This window comes from Boleophthalmus pectinirostris, unplaced genomic scaffold, assembly GCF_026225935.1.
Source record: "Boleophthalmus pectinirostris isolate CB_2022bp ecotype Guang Dong unplaced genomic scaffold, ASM2622593v1 HiC_scaffold_12, whole genome shotgun sequence".
Lineage (NCBI taxonomy): Eukaryota > Metazoa > Chordata > Actinopteri > Gobiiformes > Gobiidae > Boleophthalmus > Boleophthalmus pectinirostris.
In genome coordinates, this window is record NW_026571018.1 from 11,370,372 (window position 1) to 11,392,486 (window position 22,115).

General features: G+C 40.7%; 6 protein-coding genes, 1 long non-coding RNA gene and 1 pseudogene across 8 annotated transcripts in view; 6 read left to right on the top strand and 2 right to left on the bottom strand.

The window, feature by feature from the left end:
* The window catches only part of LOC110156422 (nucleolar protein dao-5), a 15,078-nt gene extending 13,934 nt beyond the window's left edge, over positions 1-1,144 (top strand). The window contains 1 exon segment of the mRNA XM_020920623.2: positions 454-1,144. Within this exon segment, the coding sequence (XP_020776282.2) occupies positions 454-784 (331 nt within the window). The 3' untranslated portion in view covers positions 785-1,144.
* A 523-nt stretch (positions 1,145-1,667) lies between these two features.
* Positions 1,668-2,041, top strand: LOC110156421 (histone H2B 1/2-like; annotated as a pseudogene).
* Positions 2,042-4,780: 2,739 nt separating this feature from the next.
* LOC129407492 (histone H3.v1-like) lies at positions 4,781-10,106 on the top strand. Its single transcript, XM_055148716.1, has 3 exons — positions 4,781-5,094; positions 8,194-8,776; positions 9,664-10,106. The coding sequence occupies exons 1-3, from the start codon at positions 4,788-4,790 to the stop codon at positions 10,082-10,084; spliced, it is 1,311 nt and encodes a 436-aa protein (XP_055004691.1). The 5' UTR covers positions 4,781-4,787; the 3' UTR covers positions 10,085-10,106.
* LOC110156415 (histone H1-like) lies at positions 8,168-8,796 on the top strand. The gene has a single exon (XM_020920616.2). The coding sequence runs from the start codon at positions 8,187-8,189 to the stop codon at positions 8,778-8,780; it is 594 nt and encodes a 197-aa protein (XP_020776275.1). The 5' UTR covers positions 8,168-8,186; the 3' UTR covers positions 8,781-8,796.
* Positions 10,107-10,447: 341 nt separating the features above from the next.
* LOC129407449 (histone H2A-like) lies at positions 10,448-11,489 on the top strand. Its single transcript, XM_055148534.1, has one exon. The coding sequence runs from the start codon at positions 10,714-10,716 to the stop codon at positions 11,089-11,091; it is 378 nt and encodes a 125-aa protein (XP_055004509.1). The 5' UTR covers positions 10,448-10,713; the 3' UTR covers positions 11,092-11,489.
* Positions 11,490-11,744: 255 nt separating this feature from the next.
* LOC110156414 (histone H2B 1/2-like) lies at positions 11,745-12,321 on the top strand. Its single transcript, XM_055148538.1, has one exon. It carries the CDS (start codon positions 11,867-11,869, stop codon positions 12,239-12,241), a length of 375 nt encoding a protein of 124 aa, XP_055004513.1. The 5' UTR covers positions 11,745-11,866; the 3' UTR covers positions 12,242-12,321.
* Positions 12,322-17,489: 5,168 nt separating this feature from the next.
* Positions 17,490-20,291, bottom strand: LOC110174838 (uncharacterized). 2 transcript variants are annotated; one of them, XR_008631545.1, is made up of 4 exons: positions 19,147-20,291; positions 18,809-18,914; positions 18,285-18,433; positions 17,490-18,116 (listed from the first exon to the last, which is right to left on the bottom strand). It is a non-coding gene; the product is annotated as an uncharacterized LOC110174838 (long non-coding RNA). The 2 variants fall into 2 exon arrangements; XR_008631544.1 differs by having other exon boundaries at positions 17,490-18,433; positions 19,147-20,282.
* A 1,047-nt stretch (positions 20,292-21,338) lies between these two features.
* Positions 21,339-22,088, bottom strand: LOC129407453 (histone H2B 1/2-like). Its single transcript, XM_055148539.1, has one exon. It carries the CDS (start codon positions 21,793-21,795, stop codon positions 21,421-21,423), a length of 375 nt encoding a protein of 124 aa, XP_055004514.1. The 5' UTR covers positions 21,796-22,088; the 3' UTR covers positions 21,339-21,420.
* Between the last annotated feature and the right edge of the window lie 27 nt (positions 22,089-22,115).

Sequence of the window (22,115 nt, forward strand, 5' to 3'; positions counted from 1 at the left end):
TAATGTAGGTCTATGCTTAATGTTTTCTAACGAGCCTCTGGTCTGATTGAGAGGCTGTCAAATTGTCAATTTAACCTTACAGTGGCTTTGTTCCTATGCACAGCAATATCTCATTGTAATTTATACTTAAATGACATACAAAGCACAGATTGGGTCGTGTGTAATTTAAAATTGTCCTGATCAAAAATAATCCAGCTGATTTTTTCAGTTTCATGACACTTTCAGAATAGTACTCCAAAAATTTGATAATAATAAGATTTTGAGCCTGAAAAACGATACTATGCGCTGTAGATATATGGCGTAAATTACCTTGTGTAATGTAAAGTAAAATAAAACGACTGCAGGAGCGCTGACACATGCGCAGTTGCGCTTCAGGATGTACTATGTTTTCACCTACGTCCGCTAAGACTAAACATAAGCAGCGGCAGAGAACTGCGTTGTCATCTTGATCAGCTATCGCTAAACAACGAAAATGAGTGGCCGCGGAAAGGGAGGTAAAGGACTCGGAAAAGGAGGCGCTAAGCGTCACCGTAAGGTTCTCCGTGATAACATCCAGGGTATTACCAAGCCCGCGATCCGCCGCTTGGCTCGCCGTGGTGGTGTGAAGCGTATCTCTGGGCTCATCTATGAGGAGACTCGCGGAGTGCTTAAGGTTTTCCTGGAGAACGTCATCCGTGACGCCGTTACCTACACCGAGCACGCTAAAAGGAAGACCGTGACCGCCATGGATGTGGTGTATGCCCTGAAGAGACAAGGCCGTACTCTGTACGGTTTTGGAGGTTAAACGGACAGACGAACTGAAACACCAACGGCTCTTTTAAGAGCCACCCACATATGATAAAGCGCTAACTTTCTCCTAGTCACAATTAAACCAACAATATTGCACAACAAGGAAAAACGACTTCGGAGCTGTCTGTGGGTCTCCTTCATGTATGTTTATGGTGTAATGTTGAGCCTGGGCCTCTGATTGTATACCTTGACCAACTTTCAGCTAATCAGAAGTCAGCAGATTCCTTCTTTAATGTAAAGAAAAGTAAGATCCAAATTAAACTTTTGGACATTTGACCAAACAATTTGAGCACCTGTAAAACCAAAGGATGTAAAATGTTTGTCGTACAATACTCACATCAAACTAAGCAGGGAGAAAGATCTGAGCAGTGAGCACAGGCTGTACATACAGTTGTATGTATGTTCCTGTTTATTTCAGGCCCTAGTTTTGTATTGTAAAGGAATGCTATTCTGATCTCTAAACAAAATAAGGCTACAAAACAAGACCAAATGACCAGCTTGAGAGTTGTATTTGTAGAACTTGTTATGGTGCATGATTTATGAATTCAAACATTGTTTAGGAAAAAGGAAAAAAAAGACACTTGAAGTGACAACTTTTTGTGAAGGTGAAGGTGAACGCACTCAAAGCTTGCTGTTTCCACACACACAAAAATATATACATTTCGGAGGCTATTATAGATTTCGTTTTATGTTAGCATTTCGGTATATTACTATAATTACTATTATCAGGTAAACCGACACTACTGTAAGAAAAAAATGAGAAAAATAATCTATTCAATTGGACCAATCAGCTCTGAGACTCGGCACAGCTGTTTTGCATGAGGTGGGTATAAATATTGCTCACAGGCGCATACTCAAGCATCCGTTTGTCTGTACTCGGAAGAGCATAGTATGCCTGATCCAGCAAAGACCGCGCCCAAGAAGGGCTCCAAGAAAGCCGTAACTAAGACAGCTGGCAAAGGCGGCAAGAAGAAGAGAAAGACCAGGAAGGAGAGCTACGCTATCTACGTGTACAAGGTGCTTAAGCAGGTACACCCCGACACCGGCATCTCCTCCAAGGCTATGAGCATAATGAACTCCTTCGTCAACGACATTTTCGAGAGGATCGGCGGTGGGGCCTCCCGCCAAGCGCTCAACCATCACTTCCAGGGAGATTCAGACCGCCGTGCGCCTCCTGCTGCCCGGAGAGCTGGCAAAGCACGCCGTGTCCGAGGGCACCAAGGCCGTGACCAAGTACACCAGCTCAAAGTAAACTGTGTCTGCACCTTAAATGAAAACAACGGCCCTTTTCAGGGTCACCCGCTCTAAAAAAAAGGGCATTTTCCGGTTCATTTTTGGGTTTTAAAGTTATTTTTGATAATCTAGCCCAAAATGAAATCACACCAGTGTAATAGCCCAGGTAGCTTTTAGATTATGAAGAATCAGTTCTCAAAGTGATTAGTTAAACTATGAAATTACACGCAATGAGGAAAAGGGAAAAAAACTGGATACATTAATTCTGTACAGAGCACATTACAGGCAAAGCAATAGAGAAGAAACCCAAAATCACAGTAAACTTTAAAATGGAGGTGAGTTGTTTGTCCCTAACAATTCATGAAACTCTGGAGGCTTACTTTTTTCTTCATTTCAAGATTAAATGAAACTGACAGCTTTACTTTTTTATGCATCTCTCTTCAAAATGACACTGCATTGTAGTTAGTCCAATTGTATTTAAGCTTTGGCCAAAAAAAAAAAAGGCTTATTAATGAAGTTCAACAATCTCACCCACTTTGAAGTTTGCTCAGTTCCCTTTCCCCACTTCCTTCTCCTGGATTCCTTCAGTTGTCAAACACCATATTACAATTTAAAATAAATAAATAAAAACAAAATTATAATAATTAGTGCTACTGGAGTGCTGCACTGGATCAAAAACTTACACTCATCAAACCGGAGGGCTTAATTATTGTGGAGTAGTAAAAAGGATGGCAGAGGCACTCTCATTTGTGGTGTATTTATTCATAGTCACGCCACGCAGTCATGTGGGATATTTAGTCTTCATCAGGGCTGAGTGAGCAGGAGTCGTGACCCCAGACATGTGTTAGTTAAAAAAAAAACAATATCACATGTTCAATCCAAGTATATTGATATCATACCATTCATAACATAAAAACAAAACAAACAAACAAAAAAAACCACTGTTCTGTATACACTGGAGTATAGTCAATAATACATATATCCCTTAGATTTACACTGTACACTTCAAGAATTGCTTTTCAGTCATTGTCATCAAGAAGAAGAAAGCACTAGAAATTTTGTAACGAAGGTTACGAAAAATACCCGGGTATTTGGTGACCAACTGTCAAGAGTGGGGGCAACCTGTCTCCTCTTCGCAATGGTAAATGGTAAATGGTAAATGGTCAATGATATTTCAAATATTTCCACATTTATGCATTCCAGTCTTTTTTTGATAGCCATGTCTCCCTTTTTGTTGGGGTAAGGTAATTCCGAACCAGGTGGTTTTTTAGGTTCGGTGCTCTCCTAAAGGAATTAAACACAGTTTAGAGTGTGGGGTATCGCTCTGTGTGGAATCGCTCTGTAAAATCCCCCAGTTAGTTTTATTTTAATTGTCTAATGTTATATGATAATTGTCAAATTGCATAGAGAGAAATGTCCTTTGGGGAGGTTGGTGTTTAGGTCTTTTGCAGAAAAGATCCTTATGGTCTGTCGTTTTTGACCTTAGTAAGGGCACTGTCGAGTATTTTCTTACTGTATCCCCTTGTTTGGAACCGAGTCTACAGTTCATTAGCTGGTGAGTCAGTCATTAGGGTCATCACAGATTCTTTTTAGTCATTGAAATTGAATAAAAGGTATATCGTCAAGAAGTGGTTTAGGGTGAAAACTATCGGCACGCATGATGGGGTGATTTAGTTCCCCTTTATTGTTTACAGAAATTTTCATGTCTAAAAAGTTTGCCGACTCTTTACTGTACTCTAGAGTCAATTTTTAGGTTTTGGTTGGTATTATGTAAATAAATAGTAATGATAATTATTGAGCTCATTCTCAGTTCCATCAAAAATGAAAAATAAATCATCAATGTAGTGGCCGTACCATATGATGAAGTGACGATCAGGGTCAACACTGTAATATGGCATCATGTAATATGAACGACATATATTTTATTACAGAAACTCTTAAGTCTAAATGTCTGCATAAATTCCAAATCAGTGTAGAACCTAAACAATTTATTCTTTAATACAGATGGGAGGTAGCTAATGTAAATATTGTTCAACTGCCAATTTTGTTATATAGCATGGTCTTGGAGTCATTTATAGAAATTATTAGGTTCCATATTTGGGAACTTAGTTTTCTAGTATTTCATGGCAATGTACAATGTAAGCAATAGGAAAAAAGTAACCCTAACCTCATCTGGAAGTATGATTCATATTCTAGTTCTATTTTTTACCATTTTTAAATGTTATGTGTTTGTACCCATTTCAGATGCATGCAGCTAAAACCTGGAAGTCTTCCTTAAGGGTGTGAGAAAGGCATGTTTAAATCTATGCTCAAAACAGTTCTGTTTAGCTCTGCATATGACTTAAAGGTTTTCATTTTTCATTTCGCACTCTTCTAATTTAATCTCTCTCTGTCTCTCTTTTTCAATTTCATGATTATTTATGTTTTGATTAGTTTTTATTGTAATTTTAATGCATTTCTTATTCTGTAAAATACTTTGAAATACTTTGAGTACGAATTGTGCTATACAAATAAACTTGCCTTGCCTACTTATGAAAAGACATACAAAGGAAGGCTACGACGAGTGTTAATTGTTCTGACACTCTTCCAACAGTGGAAAAAACACACAAGCGACCTTTGGGATGACCAGCACCCATCCCCCATGCTTGCCTATTGGCGAAAGAACGGTCCCTCCTAGTGACTGTCTTCTCTAACGTCCGCAAAAGCCGCATAAAATGAGAGGAGCTAGGTAACTTTCTTTAATCTCCTATAAACGAACAGCAAACATGAGTGGCCGAGGAAAGGGGGGTAAAGGACTCGGAAAAGGCGGCGCCAAGCGTCATCGTAAGGTTCTCCGTGATAATATCCAGGGCATCACTAAACCCGCTATTCGCCGCCTGGCTCGTCGTGGTGGTGTGAAGCGTATCTCCGGTCTCATTTATGAGGAGACTCGCGGAGTGCTCAAGGTTTTCCTGGAGAACGTTATCCGTGACGCTGTTACCTACACCGAGCACGCCAAGAGGAAGACCGTGACCGCCATGGATGTGGTGTATGCTCTGAAGAGACAAGGCCGTACTCTGTACGGCTTTGGAGGTTAAACTGACAGATCTGAACCGAAACACCAACGGCTCTTTTAAGAGCCACCCACATGCGAAAGAACAATTCTCTCATGCCATTTATTTACATTTTAAACGTAATAATTTATTATACTACCAACTGCTAGATTTCAGAAGCCATCAGAGCATTCTGTAGGCCAATTCTGTTTGATACAGATGGGGAACAGCTAAAATTTGTTTTATTTTTTTATGCTATAATACTTCATGGGTCTAGTCATTAACAGAAATTATCAGGCTTTGTAACTTAATAAAAACTTTCTAGCCTTCCATCTGAGAGTATAGAATATGCAAACCACCAAAATCAATAACAGATGTGTCCTGTAGCCTGGTGTCACTGCAGAATACAGGGGGAGCCAGGTGAACATAACAGAAAAGTCTCTTCTAAACCTCATTCTTCCTCCTCTCTATTGTTTTGGTTGGTGAGGAAATGGGCCATTCCCTAAAGACATGTTTCTTCTGGAATGTCCTCTGGAAGCTCTTCCACCACATTTGGTGTAAAAAGTGTGTAGCATCTCAAAGAACACTCTCTACTCACATAAGACAAACAAACTGCTCATTTCACATAATAGTGCTTTGAACTGCACCTTCTGCAGTTAGTTAAAATAATACAACATAATATTGAAACTGATCTTAATAAATAAATAAATAAATAAAATTGCTCAGTGTGTCAGCTGGGTAGCCACAAGAGCAACCAACCACTTGATATGGTTAAAGGATTTATAATTATGTGTATTAGAACAAAGGTGGCAATTTTATTTTGTACCTACTCCGTTTCTTTCAATCCAACTTAATGTTACTAAATAAACTTTAGACGTCTGCCTGTTAATCATCTACATGACATAACTTAAGAGCTAGATAGTCTTCTTCAACTGTTAGTAAATAAATGAACAATGTGTTTTTATTCTAGGTCTGAATTTGGGTTTGATTTTATATTTCTCATGGTCCATTTGTCAGAGGAAAACAGATTTGAGCTGTTTATATGTGACCTCTCTCTGTTCTTGCCTCTCATAAGCTGTTTTCAGGCTGGTCAGAACCGTGTGGTTCCCGCACCATTTCCACTGGGAACCAAAGTGCTCACTGGTGAACGACCCGCGAGAACCCATGACGCGTCATCGACAGAGGGTGTGGATTTACCACCAAATAAAAACAAGGCCATATGAAAACGGATGTCACAGAGAGGAAAATAACAATCATTGAGCGCATCAACACCAGCGAGCATTTGTACTTACACAAGTCATTCTTTATGTGCCACAACATCGATCTGTTGTGGAGAAGACGGCAGCAACGCCGAATACAAAGATGTAATCTTATCAGGCGAACACGGATACATGCAAAATGAACGGTATCTAATAGTTTTTGCAGACTTAAAACTTTTGATTTAATACGTGATAGTTTCAATTGCTCTTTGTTTTTTTTTTACCGCGTGTGACCCGGATGAACATGCTGACGTCTTCAGTGTCATCACGGTTCGCTTAAAAAAACAAGTTTTACTTGGTTCCCTATGGGAACCGACTTTTCTTTTCCCGGAACGCTCTGATTTCTGGCGTGAACAAGTCGGTTCAAGATTATTTGAGGGAACCGAAACCAGCACGGTTCTCTGTCGGCCTGAAAACGCCTACAGTGGAGCAGACTGCAGGGTGCAGAACCTAGGGACTCAGACTCAGCCCTAATGCTTCTGTTCAATCACAAATGTAAGTGTTATGTTTAATAATATTATATTTTATGAAGTTTGTGTAGCCACATATATCTGATGTGTAAACATGAACATTTCTCTCTGTTCTCACAGTGGAATCTCCTTCAGACTGAAGCAACAAGGTGTAAAAGTATAAAATACAATATGGACAATTCAAATGAACATTTTACAGCTTTATTCATAATGTGTTACTGTTAATGGCGTTTTGAATAAAATTAATTCATTGATGCATTTTTTATTATTATTTTTTTTAATGAAATGTTTCTTAAACAGCACTGTGGTTGTAATTATAAACATTAACCCATGTATAGAATTCACCCATCAGAGAAGAAAAAGTCAACTCAGAATTGAGTAGGAAAAATAATATTTGGGTTGAAATGATAACCCAAACTGCTGGGTCAAAAAAAAAAATCTGAGTTGTAATGGTCCAATACTGACTCAGTGCTGAGTTATTATTTTATACAGGTTAGGTTATTTTTAACCCAGCATTTTTTTTAGTGTGTATATTGTGTAATGTGATGATCAAATTATCAAATAATTTTCTAAACTATTATTTTTGTCTTCACAATCAATATTAAATTGTATTAATAATAGAAGATGTTTAGATTTACTTTAAAAAAATCTAACCCAGAAATCTGGTATTGGTCAGATTTATATGTAAACATAACCATTAACCTACATTTTTGAACAATTTACTAATAATACTTAAAATTCAAAAAAAAAAAAAAAAAAACACAAAACAAAACAAAAAAAACAGCAATTCCTGTAATGGACAAGTGTACTGGAGAGGCTAACATTATGTTAATATGATTATTGTGCCTCATGTTAAAAGTACATGAAGAATAACACCAGTGCTGCAGTGCAAACTGAGGGAGGCTCCTTCGTAGTTGTGCTTACTGCAGCCACAAACTCGGTTAATTACAACTATACGCAGAAGCCACTCTACGAATTTAACTTTTACATTTAATGCTTGACATCTCTAGACTCTATCTAAATACAAAGTATTTCTTATATATCACAGTTTTGTCCAATTTAAGGCAAAATGTAGGAAAAAGTCGGAGCTGAGAGTCTCGCTCTTCTGGACATGGTCCAGGTTTGAGGGCTTGTAATTTAAAACACAGGATCCTGAGCGTAAGAGGGTGCGTTAAATTAAAAGATGTGATTGTGCACTAAAGCATGATATCAAAGTGTCCAGGGAAAATATGTCACATTTGTGTATTTTTAACTTTAAACTGCGAAGAGAAAACACAGAGCGGAGACACTGGCGCTGAGCAGAGGGCGTTGAGTCTCTACGGTTCTCATGTGCGTTATAACTGTGGTCCGCGCGCGCGCGCCCGGCCCACAGACTCGGATCTAACCCGATACGAACCCGAACCATGACAGAGACCGCTCCCGTACCGGCCACCCCTCCGGCCAAAGCAAAGGCCCCCAGGAAGAAGGCCGCGGCCAAGAAGAAGGAGGGCCCCAGCCTCCAGAAGCTGATCACCGGCGAGATCGCCGCCTCCAAAGAGCGCAAAGGCGTCTCCGTGGCCGCTCTGAAGAAGGCTCTGGCCGCGAAGGGCGTGGATGTGGCCAAGGCCAACAAGCGCATCAACACCACCCTCAAGAAGCTGGTGACCTCTGGTGCCGTGAGTCAGACCAAGGGCACTGGCGCGTCCGGTTCCTTCAAACTGGCCAAGACCGAGGCCAAGCCCAAGACCGTGAAGAAGAAGGCCGTCGCCAAGCCTAAGAAGCCCGCGGCCAAGAAAGCAGCGAGCCCCAAGAAGAAGGCGGCCGTCAAGAAACCCGCAGCCAAGAAGCCCAAGTCCCCGGCCAAGAAAGCGGCGAAGAAGGCGGCGCCCAAGAAAGCAGCGGCTAAAAAGCCCGCCAAGAGCCCCAAAAAAGCGGCGCCCAAGAAGCCCAAGGCGGTGAAGAAGAGCCCCAAGAAGGCCCCCGCCAAGAAGGCCGCCCCTAAGAAGGCCAAAAAGTAACAGCTGACGCGACCCCCGCAACACAAAGGCTCTTTTAAGAGCCACCACTCTCTCACTAAAGAGCTTCATCTTTGTCAGAGTCCAATATTGTGCCCGGTGCTTCTGTAGGTGTTTTTACCTCTCCAGACCAGTATTCCTGTAATGACAAATATCTCAAAACACATGCTGCTACACCGCACAAACAGAAGTAGATAAAATAAGTATATTAATGAGTTACCGCATATGTGAGTGTGGAGAGCAGTACATGTACGTTATGCCTATTTATGGTGCACTTTCATACAAAAATATTTTTATACAATTAAAAACGTGTGTGGTTGATATCAGAGAGAGGACACGCATAATTGATTAAAATATAACAGCGTCCTTAGCGTTTTTAAATGGATATCGTGTTATTACAAAAGTACGAGTCGTAACATAAGTTTGTGAGCGGTTGCGGTTACACGCCGCGGTTACACGCCACACAAACACAAACACACAGTAACAACAGATTGTTACCTGATTTTTGGAGTTATTACTCTGTTTGAGATGCCCTGTTAACAGCAAAGTCATGTGATTCATTCTCGATCATGCTCTTTCTCTCATTACTCACATCAGAGTTTGTGGATTTTGCAAGTCATTTAACTAATCTCAGAAATCTGATTTTGGCGCGCGTGTGTAAACAAAGCCTCTGATAGTATCTTGACAAAGGCTCGTTCTTCACCAGCGTGAACCGTAGACCGGACGGTGTGAACCTCTGAACAAGCGCGCGGGGCAGAGGCGGGGTTAAAGTTTGAACCCAGAGCGCGAGCCCCGCGCAGCCAATCAGCTTCGCCCTGGTTTCTATAAAAAGCAGCTGCCTCCGCCCCGTACCTCATACCGTCTTAGGTTTTCACTGAACGCCTAGAGCAGAGGAAATGGCCAGAACCAAGCAGACCGCGCGTAAATCCACCGGAGGAAAGGCTCCCAGGAAGCAGCTCGCCACCAAGGCTGCCCGTAAGAGCGCCCCGGCCACCGGCGGTGTTAAGAAGCCTCACCGTTACAGGCCCGGCACAGTGGCTCTCAGAGAGATCCGTCGTTATCAGAAATCCACCGAACTGCTGATCCGCAAGCTGCCCTTCCAGCGCCTCGTCAGAGAGATCGCCCAGGACTTCAAGACCGACCTGCGCTTCCAGAGCTCTGCCGTCATGGCTCTGCAGGAGGCCAGCGAGGCCTACCTGGTGGGTCTGTTCGAGGACACCAATCTGTGCGCTATCCACGCCAAGAGGGTCACCATCATGCCCAAGGACATCCAGCTGGCCCGCCGCATCCGCGGAGAGAGGGCTTAAGCCGACCTGTCCCTGACCCCCAACAACACAACGGCTCTTTTAAGAGCCACCTAGATCAAACAAGAGTCACACTTCCCCTCAAACGGAAGTTATTAATTATCATCAATGTTTTACGTCTTACTCATCTCACATCACACAATGTTATAATATATAATTCTATAATAACGTGTGCGTACAGTCACAGCTCCAGACCAAAGCGTGGAGTTCACTCCACCGCATTTCCACAGTTTATTCTGATTTATGAATACGGATGTGAACATGTAACATGACATCCGTGTCCCCTCGAACGGTCAGACATTAAAATACTTAACAAATATTCTTTGCCGTTAATTCTCAGTGTTTTAAACGGGTTTGTTTCCTCGTAAATAAAGACGGACTGCTGTCAAGGGCCTCCATAAGGGCAGGGTTTGAGGAAAAAGCTTGACTTTATTTTCAAGATAAATGTGATTGTTGTGAAAAGGGTGCGCTCTGGCTTGGAGCTGCGCGCTCAAAGTGTGAGAGAGCGTGTTTTTCTTATTGGAGGATTATCACTCCGACAGACCAATCAGCGATCAGCAGGGTCTTTATAAATCCAGCCGCAACGCTGTACCGGCACAGTTGATTCTTCTCAGACTCAATACGCAGTAAACATGTCTGGACGTGGAAAAGGCGCAGGCAAAGCCAGGGCTAAGGCCAAGAGTCGCTCCTCCAGGGCCGGCCTCCAGTTTCCCGTGGGCCGTGTGCACAGGCTGCTCAGGAAGGGCAACTACGCCGAGCGCGTTGGAGCCGGAGCCCCCGTGTACCTGGCCGCAGTGCTCGAGTACCTGACCGCTGAGATCCTGGAGTTGGCCGGCAATGCCGCCAGGGACAACAAGAAGACCCGTATCATCCCCCGTCACCTGCAGCTCGCCGTACGTAACGACGAGGAGCTGAACAAGTTGCTCGGAGGCGTCACTATCGCCCAGGGTGGTGTGCTGCCCAACATCCAGGCCGTGCTCCTGCCCAAGAAGACCGAGAAGGCCAAGTAAAGAAACCGCCCGACCCCATCACACAACGGCTCTTTTAAGAGCCACCCACTCTCCACAAAGGGCACTATATCCTGTTTTCACTGCAGAATAATACACACTTAACGCCTTATCAGTCTACTCTGTAGTTTCTGACTAAGAAGTAAAGTTGCTAATTAATTTGGTCGTTTGCAGCTCACGGATAAAGACTTTTAATGAGCTACTGCGTCAAAGTGTTATTGTCGACCAATAAAGTTTAAGTACTGTTTGTATATTACTCAAGCATTTAAAGCGCGAAAAGATGACTTAAAATGCCAATACCCCGTGTGTACCAACAGCAACACGTCACTCGTTCTTTAAAGTAACTCCTTAGATCTCGCTTTATTAAAGGCTTCTACAGTGGAAAAAACGCATAGCACGCTGATAATTTTTCTTTTTTTTTTTTTTTTTGGACCACGCACCTGACTTGAAGAGTTTTTGGGAGATATTTACTTTACTTTGGGATTGCATGAAAGAGCCTTTAGAGAGCTTTTTAGAGAACAGGTCGCTTTGACTGAGCCATAGATGTACAATATCCGGACATCTAAATCACTTTAAATCAATTCAGGAGGACGTTACATTTAATTCAAGCCATTTAATAAGCCTTCAGCAAGTGGAACAGGAGAACAAAAGAGAGCGGTGTGCGATTCGACCAATCACATCTTAGGATCGGCGCAGCTGCTTTGCATCGAGCGGGTATAAATACCGCTCACAGGGGCACGTCAAGGCATACGTTCGTCTGCACTCAGGAGAACACGTCATGCCTGATCCAGCAAAGACAGCGCCTAAGAAGGGCTCCAAGAAAGCCGTGACCAAGACCGCCGGCAAAGGCGGCAAGAAGAAGAGAAAGACCAGGAAGGAGAGCTACGCCATCTACGTGTACAAGGTGCTCAAGCAGGTACACCCCGACACCGGTATCTCCTCCAAGGCCATGAGCATTATGAATTCCTTCGTCAACGACATTTTCGAGAGGATTGGCAGTGAGGCCTCCCGCCTGGCGCACTACAACAAGCGCTCCACCATCACTTCCAGGGAGATTCAGACCGCCGTGCGCCTCCTGCTGCCCGGAGAGCTGGCCAAACACGCCGTGTCTGAGGGCACCAAGGCTGTCACCAAGTACACCAGCTCCAAGTAAACTGCGCCTGCGCGTTTCACCAAAAACAACGGCCCTTGTCAGGGCCACCCACCACAAATAAAGGGCGCTCTCTAAATATATACTCTTGTGCAGTTTTACGAAGACATGTAATCAAAATGTTTCAATTTACTTTAGGTCGCATTTTACATGCTTGACGTAGGAAAAGCTCTGAAGCAGTGGTTTCACTAGCGACTGCCAGAACTGTGTGTGTGATTCAAGAAATTCCTTATTTTCACAAATGGTGGCTGTAAATTGGGCTGCAACTAATGGTAGGAACAGGCCTGACTGACACCTACCAGCTACTAGGTTTAAAAAAAAAAAAAAAAGTGGTTATATTTGGCTAAACTGGCTCATCCATATTAATATATTTTAATTGTCTATTCAAAGGAAAATAATGCACACATGGGCTAATCCTTATAAAGCTCCCCCAAATTCTTGAATTGTTCCACTTTTTTTTTTCATCCCATGTTTTTTTTTTTTCTTTTTTTGTTTTCCAGTCAGCAGCCTACCCCACTGAACCAGCCTGAGAAACCATTTAAAGGCTCAGGAAAATATCTGTGACAAAAAATATTGAACTTTTTCATGATAATCTAATGATTTAGGTTGGACAAGTACCATTATTATTAGCAGTTGTTCATGTTAAATTGTTTTATTGCTAATTTGTTATTACAATGCATAGTATTAATAAACACATCCATAATACAGCAGCTTTGTGGAAGCAGCTCTGGAGAGGTCTTTCTAATATAGCTAATTAACGTTCAAGATGAATTTTCAGATTTCCTAAATATTTCAACTTCTAAACTTGATGTTTAGGATTTGACAGGAATATTGTTAAATGTTTTGATGGGGAGGGGCTCACATTTCAAAACAAAACAAAACATATATATATATATAAAAAAAACATATGGCTGGCTCTGTAAATAAATTCATGTTCCACACAATCAAAGGCCATATAAAAGTCTGGAAACATATTAAAGCTATCTTCACCAATAAAGTTCTGGGCAATCTAGGCAAGGCAAGTTTATTTGTACAGCACAATATTTAGCTTCAAGCACAGAACCTTCAAAGTGCAATATAAACAAATCAAAACATCATTATATAATGAACATTAAAAGAGATGAGAGCAGTGTTTTATAGTCATTATTAAGTACACAAATGGATCCCCAATTCTTAAATACAAGTTTGTGGTAATTAGGTTTTGGAATTACAGAAATAATCCCCTAAATCTGAGTAGTTGGTAATTTTCCACAAACAGTGCTTTATGAAACAGTGTTTAGAATAAGAATTTGAGACACCTGATGGCATCTTGTACCTCAAGAGTTACATTTCTATGAGCATCAGAGGTTCATTTACAAAATTGTGTAATTGTGTAGAGCATTTAGAGAAGTAAAGATTATACTAAAACTTTGTTGTAAATCTATGGAATAGTTTAGTTTCAACTTTTCAAAAAAAAAAAAAAAAAAAAGAAACAAATAGGAGCATTGCTCTCCCTCCTGTAGCCATTTCACCCTCAGTTTTACAAAAGCACCTTGAGTTTTTGGTCTCAGCTAATCTAAAATAAAGATGCAATTTGAAAACATAGATCTCCTCCTTTTTGCCTTCAGAGTATTGTATTTTAATAATTTGCAGTAACAACCATAAGAGTTATTTCTACCGACTTCCTCCCAGCATGAATTGATTTGTTTTTTCACCTCTTGATTCACAGCTTCATGTGTCAGAAGATGTTATGAAGTTTCCAAAAGAGTTTTTGGTGCAAGTTCACTATTGAGAGAAACTTTTTTATGATCTTGACAAGAGCTTCATGAATATGGACATTTAGTGTAGAACACTCTAATTTATTGTGAATGTTTATGTTTATTTATTTAACATATGAGAATGTGTTAGTACATCATGTAAATGTGCCAGAGTTTGCTGTGTAGACTCATTTTCATCCGTAGTCGCATTGGCAGGTTGATGTCAAGACAAAAAAAAAAAAAAAGGACATAAAGACACATAACATTCAGTCCATCAGACATGACAAAGACTTTAAGATCAGTGAATATCATATTAATCAAATTAAAACATGCTAAAAGCACACACAGATTAAAGACAATAGACACAAATCGCAATCACACAAAAAGACAGAGACATATGCTGTCAAACATGCAGATTAGTCAATAAACCAATAATCATTTTAGCATAGTCCTTTAGTCCACTTCTTTAAAACAGTCTACTCGTCAATCTCAATAAATTCAAATATCATGTTTTTTTTTTGTTTGTTTGTTTGTTTTTTTGTTTTCTCATTTCAGAAAGTCAAATCCAAATGTGATATATATTCATGACACAGAGTGAAGATTTTTTTTTCTAGACATGTTGATGGTTATGGCTTACAGATCCTGAAAACTCAAAAATCAGTGTCTCATTAAATTTTAATAATGTGAAAAAAAAAAAAAAATGCTAAAGAGTAATACTGGAAAATCAGATTTTTAGCTCAAAACACCTGCAAAGGTTTCCTGAGCCTTTAAATGGTCTCTCAGGCTGAGTTCAGACTGCAGCCTGAAGTGACCCAAATCCAATTTTAAAATCGCCAGGTGCTCAATGCTCATGTCCATGTTTGGACAACTTCCGTAAACACAGAGCACGCTTGCTGCGGTTGACATCATCGTGTCCTCCAGTGCGCATGTGGGACACTTTCGGGCCATTTACTCTTCAAACTGGAGTCACATATAAGTCGCATTTCATTGGAAATGTGAACGACCTTGCAAAAACATCGGATTTCACAAAAAAATCGGAATTCAGCATTAAGCCCTGCAGTCTGAAAGTAGCCTCAGTCTGGGTCAATGGAATACATCATCATGGGGAAGGCTGCTGATGGGACAGAACACAGTCATTAGCACCTTCCACAAGGAGGTGTGGGTTTTTTCGGAAGGTTCCATGCGTGTCCTAAAAAGAAGCACGAGAGAATCCGAGAGAACAGGCCACTTTATTTCGTCATTTTCCATTGAGAGAGATTCAAGTTGATTACCAAGTACAACTGTCACCCCGGAACGACGCCTCAACTGTCCAACTCAAAATCAGGGGTAGCTTTATACTACATCTTGACAAAACATTAACTTGTTGATTCAGCATATACAGCAAGAAAATGAACAATACTGCTGACCCAGTACACCTTATCATGGGTGGGACCATGTCACGGGGACCACATATGTCAGTTTTGCTGCTTCATGGCATCTCAAAGTCCAAAAAAAACATGTTCTTTATGACACTCCAGTCCAGAAATAACATGTTATATAGACCTATGGATAATCACACGTGTTTTTCCACCCATGTCATTCTAAAGTCCATAATATTAGGTGAATTAGCATGATCAGCACATAATTTCCCACAGAGGGTAAGCTACACTTGATTGTCCTGCAAACTTGCCTGACCTGAATCCTACAAAGAATCTCGGGGATATTGTCAAGAGGAAGATCAGAGCAGATGATCTGAAGGCCACTATCAAAGCAACCCGAGTTTCTGTTACACCTGAGCAGTGCCACAGGGTGATCGCCTCCATCCACAGCCCCAGAATGCAGTAATTTATGCAAAAGGAGGCTGAGCAAAGTATTGAGTACATATAAATGAAAATACTTATTAAAAGCCAGACATTTCTGTTTAAAATAGCATTCTTTAATTGATGTCATGCAATATTTGAATTTTCAAACACACTGAATAGGGATGTCCATTATCTGTAAGCCATAATCATCAACATCAAGAAATAAAGGCTGGAGAGCTTTATATATTTATGTATTTATTGATTTATTTATCAGGCACAGTGTACATTAATCAATATTTCTGCAAATGTACTAAATTTGCAGTCATCTGCAACCCCTGGACAGACATGGTAAACAAGGTTACCCTAAAAACACAATAAGATTTATACAAAAAAGCGCAATTGTTAATAACAGTTTGATTAAAAGGCAGAGAGAACACACGGATTATTTACTTAGAAAACACAGCGGATGCGCGCGCAACCCGAAAGTGTCGCTGTCTCTGCGGGTACCATGAAGTTGCAGCTTAAACTAGCGCTGTTGTAAGAGCACTAAAACAATTAATCTCAGCGGGATGAAATATGTTAAATTAGGAGAGTGGGATACGTCTTAATGCGTTAAATGCTGGTGAGTGAGTGAATGACGAGAAGAAATGGCTCACATTTCAGATGAGTGGATGTCCCGCTACTGATGAACTAGCTCCGCCTCCAGGAAGGCCTAAAATCCTACAAAACACAAAATAAACACAACATAATACAAGACAGCAGTTTTTTGCACGAGATGTATACTTGCTAGTGAAAAACAAGGTTGAAAATGCTCCAACCCTATGTATCTATTAGTGATGGTCTAAACGAGCCAAGGCACTGATACACTCATCATGTGCTGAAAGCAATGCCTCAGGCGAGCTGTGTCATTGATCGTATCGCTTTAAGAAAAGTCACGTGACCGACACAGTGACTGTATCGTACCGTTTCACATTGGAGAGGGGTCTGGCTGCAGACACATGGGGAAAGTGGAGCTCCACTCCAGACCGGAAACACGTGACCTCCACCGGATACACGTCATATCTACGATAGACTTTTATTTTTTATTTTTTATTTTTTTATTCGTATTAGCCATATTAGCCGTGTCCCAATTCCAGGGCGGCAGCTTTCGAAGGCTGTGAAGGCTGCAGCCCTCACCGTAGCTGAAATGTGACAGGTGTAGCCCACGGAGCCGCCCCATCGCCTAGCAACCGAGACACTGTGCTAATGCTAATGCTAACAACACGTACCACGCATGACGCACGGGTAATCAAACTTGGAATTTTAGACCAAGTTATTCTAAAAATTCTCATCCAAATCTTATGGCTAAAAACGATAACTTATGTTTAACTTTTGCAAAACAAAACGGCGATATTTCTGGGATACATCTAAAATAGACTAAATTGCCTTAAAGTTTCAAAAACTGATGAGATTATTAATTATTAATAAAGTATTTTTAAATTGATAAAGGATTACATTTATACCGGGGATGTATTTAAGTCATTTTATAAAGAAAGACATCTCTGCTTTGAGAAAAGATGGTTTATTAAACAATCAAAAGATTGTAAATACTGTAAATACTTTATCATAATGTGAATAGTCAAACATTAAACCCATTACACACACACACACACACACAAACACAAACACATACTGCATTAATAGGTGAGTACAAATAGCTGTATGTCAGTGTACTCTCAAAGAGTTCTTCCCATTTTGCTGAAGCAGAAAAAAAAAAAATCCAAAATATGATCAGGTGGAATACCACTGCTTAACTGCAGTACAACAGTACATTCTTATAGTACATGTAATTAGTTACTTTCAAAAGAGACAGAAAGTAAATGGCACATTTCATCATGAATCAAACATCAGTACAGACTGAAAAACATTCAGAAAAACTTATTATGAGCAACTTATATGACTCTAGTTTTGTCTTATACACTTGTTAAGGTCATATAAGGACACATTTATCATGGGACACTTCCTCAGTGATAAAGCTGTTTAGGTGCTCCTCAGCTAAGACGAACAGAAACCACCATTTTACTGTTTCACTTCTGGAGGAAATTAGACGTTAAACCTAAACTTTATGGACACATCACTATTAGGACACATAAGGAACAGCAGCAAACAGAATGTGCAGGAGGAAGGCCTGATGCAACCAGAGGCCCCACAGGTCTGCAGTCTGGACCTCCTCCTCCTCTGTGAGTCTGGACATGGACAGTGGAGACATGACCCAGTGTACTTGGATCATTCAGTCTGATGTATCTCTCGTGTTCTGGAGGAGGAAGAGCAGAATGGGCCTTAAGTCTGACTGGTTGAAATTTCTGTCTGCAGAGTGAAAACCTGTAATGACACACACATTAAGAAAACTATTACATAAATCCAAACAGCTAAATCTCACACATTTGAGAAATGTGTATTTTCAGAAAATTAAATAATGATTTCAACATGAGCATGATTCATTTGCAGCTCTTATTATTATTGGCGTTTTCAATGTAACATGTCCCAGACCTAAACAGAGGCAGGAGTCTGGGTCAGCACCTCCTGCTCAGTGTTGCTTTTCTTTGTCATCTGCATTTGACCCATTTTATGAATCATGAGCATCTCATCAGCCACCAGTTTTGTGGCCCCAGCAGTGTGTTGTGTTCTCATACAGGAAGCTGCAGATGAGAAAAGAACATGAATCTCAAACAGTTGACTCACTGTTATGATATTAGATGTGACAGACCGAACAGACACAAGTGTCTAGTATCTACAACAGTGTCTGCAAAATCTGTTAAATGAGCCTCATGTCCACCTTATATCTGACCTGTCCAGGCAGGATTATTTACTTTTCACTTTACAAACATGCACCGATTGTTAAAAGCAGATAATGTATTCCCAGAATGAAATGCACACGTTGGAGGTTTATGTTACGTGAATATAAGTAAATATAAGCTTTGACATGTTTAATGTTTTATACATTAAACATAAAAAACTGTGTCTTTTATGTTTAATGCATGAAATAATGCGTGTTTTTATCTTACCGCACTTACACTTATACTGGCCAAGTGTTTACAAGTTTAACTCAGTCACTGTGTGTGAAAATGCAGTGTTTTCTCCTCGTAGCTTCATTAAATCACTCCGTGGGCTTCTTTACCCCTAACAGTAAAAACATGATTAGTGTTTGATGGAAATCTGTCCAAATATGAAAGTTTGAGCTGACTTTTCATCGCGTTAGCTGCAGATTACTAATCAAACTTTTAGCTCAAATCTCCGAGGTTCACGCAGTTAAAAATAAACTTATTTGACAGTTTTGTGAGAGTTATGGTCGTATTTTACATTTACAGTTGTGTTAGTAATGATTTCCTAAAGTTAAAAGCGTGTTACTCACATGTTTTCTCCGTCTTCCAGATGGTCGTTTTGCTCTGTGTTTATATGTGCGAACAAATTCCATAACGTAAAAACAATCTTATTTAATAAACATTTAATTGCGGTCAAAATAAATCGTTTCGTCGCCCCATAGGTCTACATAAAAGTAGAGATGACATCTTCGTTGGAGGTCACGTGTTTCCGGTCTGGAGTGGAGCTCCACTTTCCCCATGTGTCTGCAGCCAGACCCTTTTGGGGAAGTCCAGCACAGATCGAGCCACTTGCTGCTACGACGCCGTTCGTCACTATGGGCCCTCCAAGAAAGAGAAAGTTTTCTTCTGTGTGGGATCATTTTGATCTCATAACACCTGATAAGGTAATTTGTATTCCATTCCTGTTTCCACAGCCTATGCAACCCGAAACATCATCAGTGCTCCAGCATTATTGAGCTCGCCCTGAAAGAGAACAAAATACACCAGGAATGGACACTGGTGGATTAGTATATTGTAATCAGTCACTAATTATTATGGAGGCTAATAGTAATCTAAATCAGACACCTTTCCTTTTCACTTCAAGCTTCTAGAAAAGAGGCCCTAAATCTATGCATTGTAAATATTATAATAAAAGATTGCCAACCTTTCAGCATCATTGAGGACGAGGGATTCAGGGAGATGCTGCAGACCCGTGAGCCATCATACGCAATACCAACCAGGAAGGTACTGTAAATGTCAGAAATTGCACTGAACATGAACAGTTTGAATTATTATTATTATTATTATTGTTTGAAGATTTTTTTTTCTGTTTTACAAGCTCTAAAGGAAATGGTATCTAAAAGATATGAAGCAGAAACCCTGAACATAAAAGAAAAATTCCACCAATGCAGTCAGCCTTACAGCTGATATGTGAACTTCAATAAACATGGAGGCCTACTTGGCTGTGACTGGCCGTTTTGTTAATACTGAAAATAAAATGTGCACCACTGTGCTGGGAGTTAAATACTTTCCCCAGAGCCACACAGCAGAGATAATTGCTGAGGTAGATTTATAAAAAATATTCAGTGCATAAAGACTTGTTATTTATTTATGTATTTTTTTTTTTTTTTTAGGTCACACAACATCTGATTGCAACCTTTCCTGCAAAGGCCCATTTGTCACACCACTTAACTGATGCTGGTGCAAATATGATAGCAACAGCGAGACTATAAAAAAATTGGGCATAGTCCTTGCATCGCACACACTTTAAATTTGATAGGTCTGACACTTGATCTCAAGATTTTTTAACTAACTGATATCCAAAATAAAACAAAAAAAACAATGTCACCTATTTTCGTTCCAGCACTGTCGCCAAGGAAAAGCTGTGTCAAGTGGAAAGACCACTTTTGAAGCTAATAAATGAAGTTCCAACACACTGGAACAGCACTTATCAAATGTTGTTAAGAGTAGCAAGCCAAAAAGAGCCCGTTTGGGTGAGTCTGGCATCCTTAAAAACACCAATGCCTGCACTTACCGATGAAGAGCACAACATCATTGCAGAAATCCTGGTTGTGCTTGCCCCTTTTAATTCTGCTACTGTGGAGTTTTCAGAGGATTATGTATTATGGATGTGTTTATTAACAAATACTATGCATTGTAATAACAAATTAAGCAATAAAACAATTTAACATGAACAACTGCTAATAATAATGGTACTTGTCCAACCTAAATCATTAGATTATCATGAAAAAGTTCAATATTTTTTGTCACAGATATTTTCCTGAGCCTTTAAATGGTTTCTCAGGCTGGTTCAGTGGGGTAGGCTGCTGACTGGAAAACAAAAAAGAAAAAAAAAAACATGGGATGAAAAAAAAAGTGGAACAATTCAAGAATTTGGGGGAGCTTTATAAGGATTAGCCCATGTGTGCATTATTTTCCTTTGAATAGACAATTAAAATATATTAATATGGATGAGCCAGTTTAGCCAAATATAACCACTTTTTTTTTTTTTTTTAAACCTAGTAGCTGGTAGGTGTCAGTCAGGCCTGTTCCTACCATTAGTTGCAGCCCAATTTACAGCCACCATTTGTGAAAATAAGGAATTTCTTGAATCACACACACAGTTCTGGCAGTCGCTAGTGAAACCACTGCTTCAGAGCTTTTCCTACGTCAAGCATGTAAAATGCGACCTAAAGTAAATTGAAACATTTTGATTACATGTCTTCGTAAAACTGCACAAGAGTACATATTTAGAGAGCGCCCTTTATTTGTGGTGGGTGGCCCTGACAAGGGCCGTTGTTTTTGGTGAAACGCGCAGGCGCAGTTTACTTGGAGCTGGTGTACTTGGTGACAGCCTTGGTGCCCTCAGACACGGCGTGTTTGGCCAGCTCTCCGGGCAGCAGGAGGCGCACGGCGGTCTGAATCTCCCTGGAAGTGATGGTGGAGCGCTTGTTGTAGTGCGCCAGGCGGGAGGCCTCACTGCCAATCCTCTCGAAAATGTCGTTGACGAAGGAATTCATAATGCTCATGGCCTTGGAGGAGATACCGGTGTCGGGGTGTACCTGCTTGAGCACCTTGTACACGTAGATGGCGTAGCTCTCCTTCCTGGTCTTTCTCTTCTTCTTGCCGCCTTTGCCGGCGGTCTTGGTCACGGCTTTCTTGGAGCCCTTCTTAGGCGCTGTCTTTGCTGGATCAGGCATGACGTGTTCTCCTGAGTGCAGACGAACGTATGCCTTGACGTGCCCCTGTGAGCGGTATTTATACCCGCTCGATGCAAAGCAGCTGCGCCGATCCTAAGATGTGATTGGTCGAATCGCACACCGCTCTCTTTTGTTCTCCTGTTCCACTTGCTGAAGGCTTATTAAATGGCTTGAATTAAATGTAACGTCCTCCTGAATTGATTTAAAGTGATTTAGATGTCCGGATATTGTACATCTATGGCTCAGTCAAAGCGACCTGTTCTCTAAAAAGCTCTCTAAAGGCTCTTTCATGCAATCCCAAAGTAAAGTAAATATCTCCC

What these genes read in the sequence shown, in the direction of transcription:
- LOC129407492 (XM_055148716.1), top strand. Translation starts at nt 4,788, where the DNA reads ATGAGTGGCCGAGGAAAGGGGGGTAAAGGACTCGGAAAAGGCGGCGCC. An exon ending in TACTCTGTACGGCTTTGGAG is followed by an intron (nt 5,095 to 8,193) that starts GTTAAACTGACA and finishes GAACCATGACAG; the next exon opens with AGACCGCTCCCGTACCGGCC. An exon ending in GCCCCTAAGAAGGCCAAAAA is followed by an intron (nt 8,777 to 9,663) that starts GTAACAGCTGAC and finishes CTGAACGCCTAG; the next exon opens with AGCAGAGGAAATGGCCAGAA.
- LOC110156415 (XM_020920616.2), top strand. Translation starts at nt 8,187, where the DNA reads ATGACAGAGACCGCTCCCGTACCGGCCACCCCTCCGGCCAAAGCAAAG.
- LOC129407453 (XM_055148539.1), bottom strand. Translation starts at nt 21,795, where the DNA reads ATGCCTGATCCAGCAAAGACAGCGCCTAAGAAGGGCTCCAAGAAAGCC.
- LOC110156414 (XM_055148538.1), top strand. Translation starts at nt 11,867, where the DNA reads ATGCCTGATCCAGCAAAGACAGCGCCTAAGAAGGGCTCCAAGAAAGCC.
- LOC129407449 (XM_055148534.1), top strand. Translation starts at nt 10,714, where the DNA reads ATGTCTGGACGTGGAAAAGGCGCAGGCAAAGCCAGGGCTAAGGCCAAG.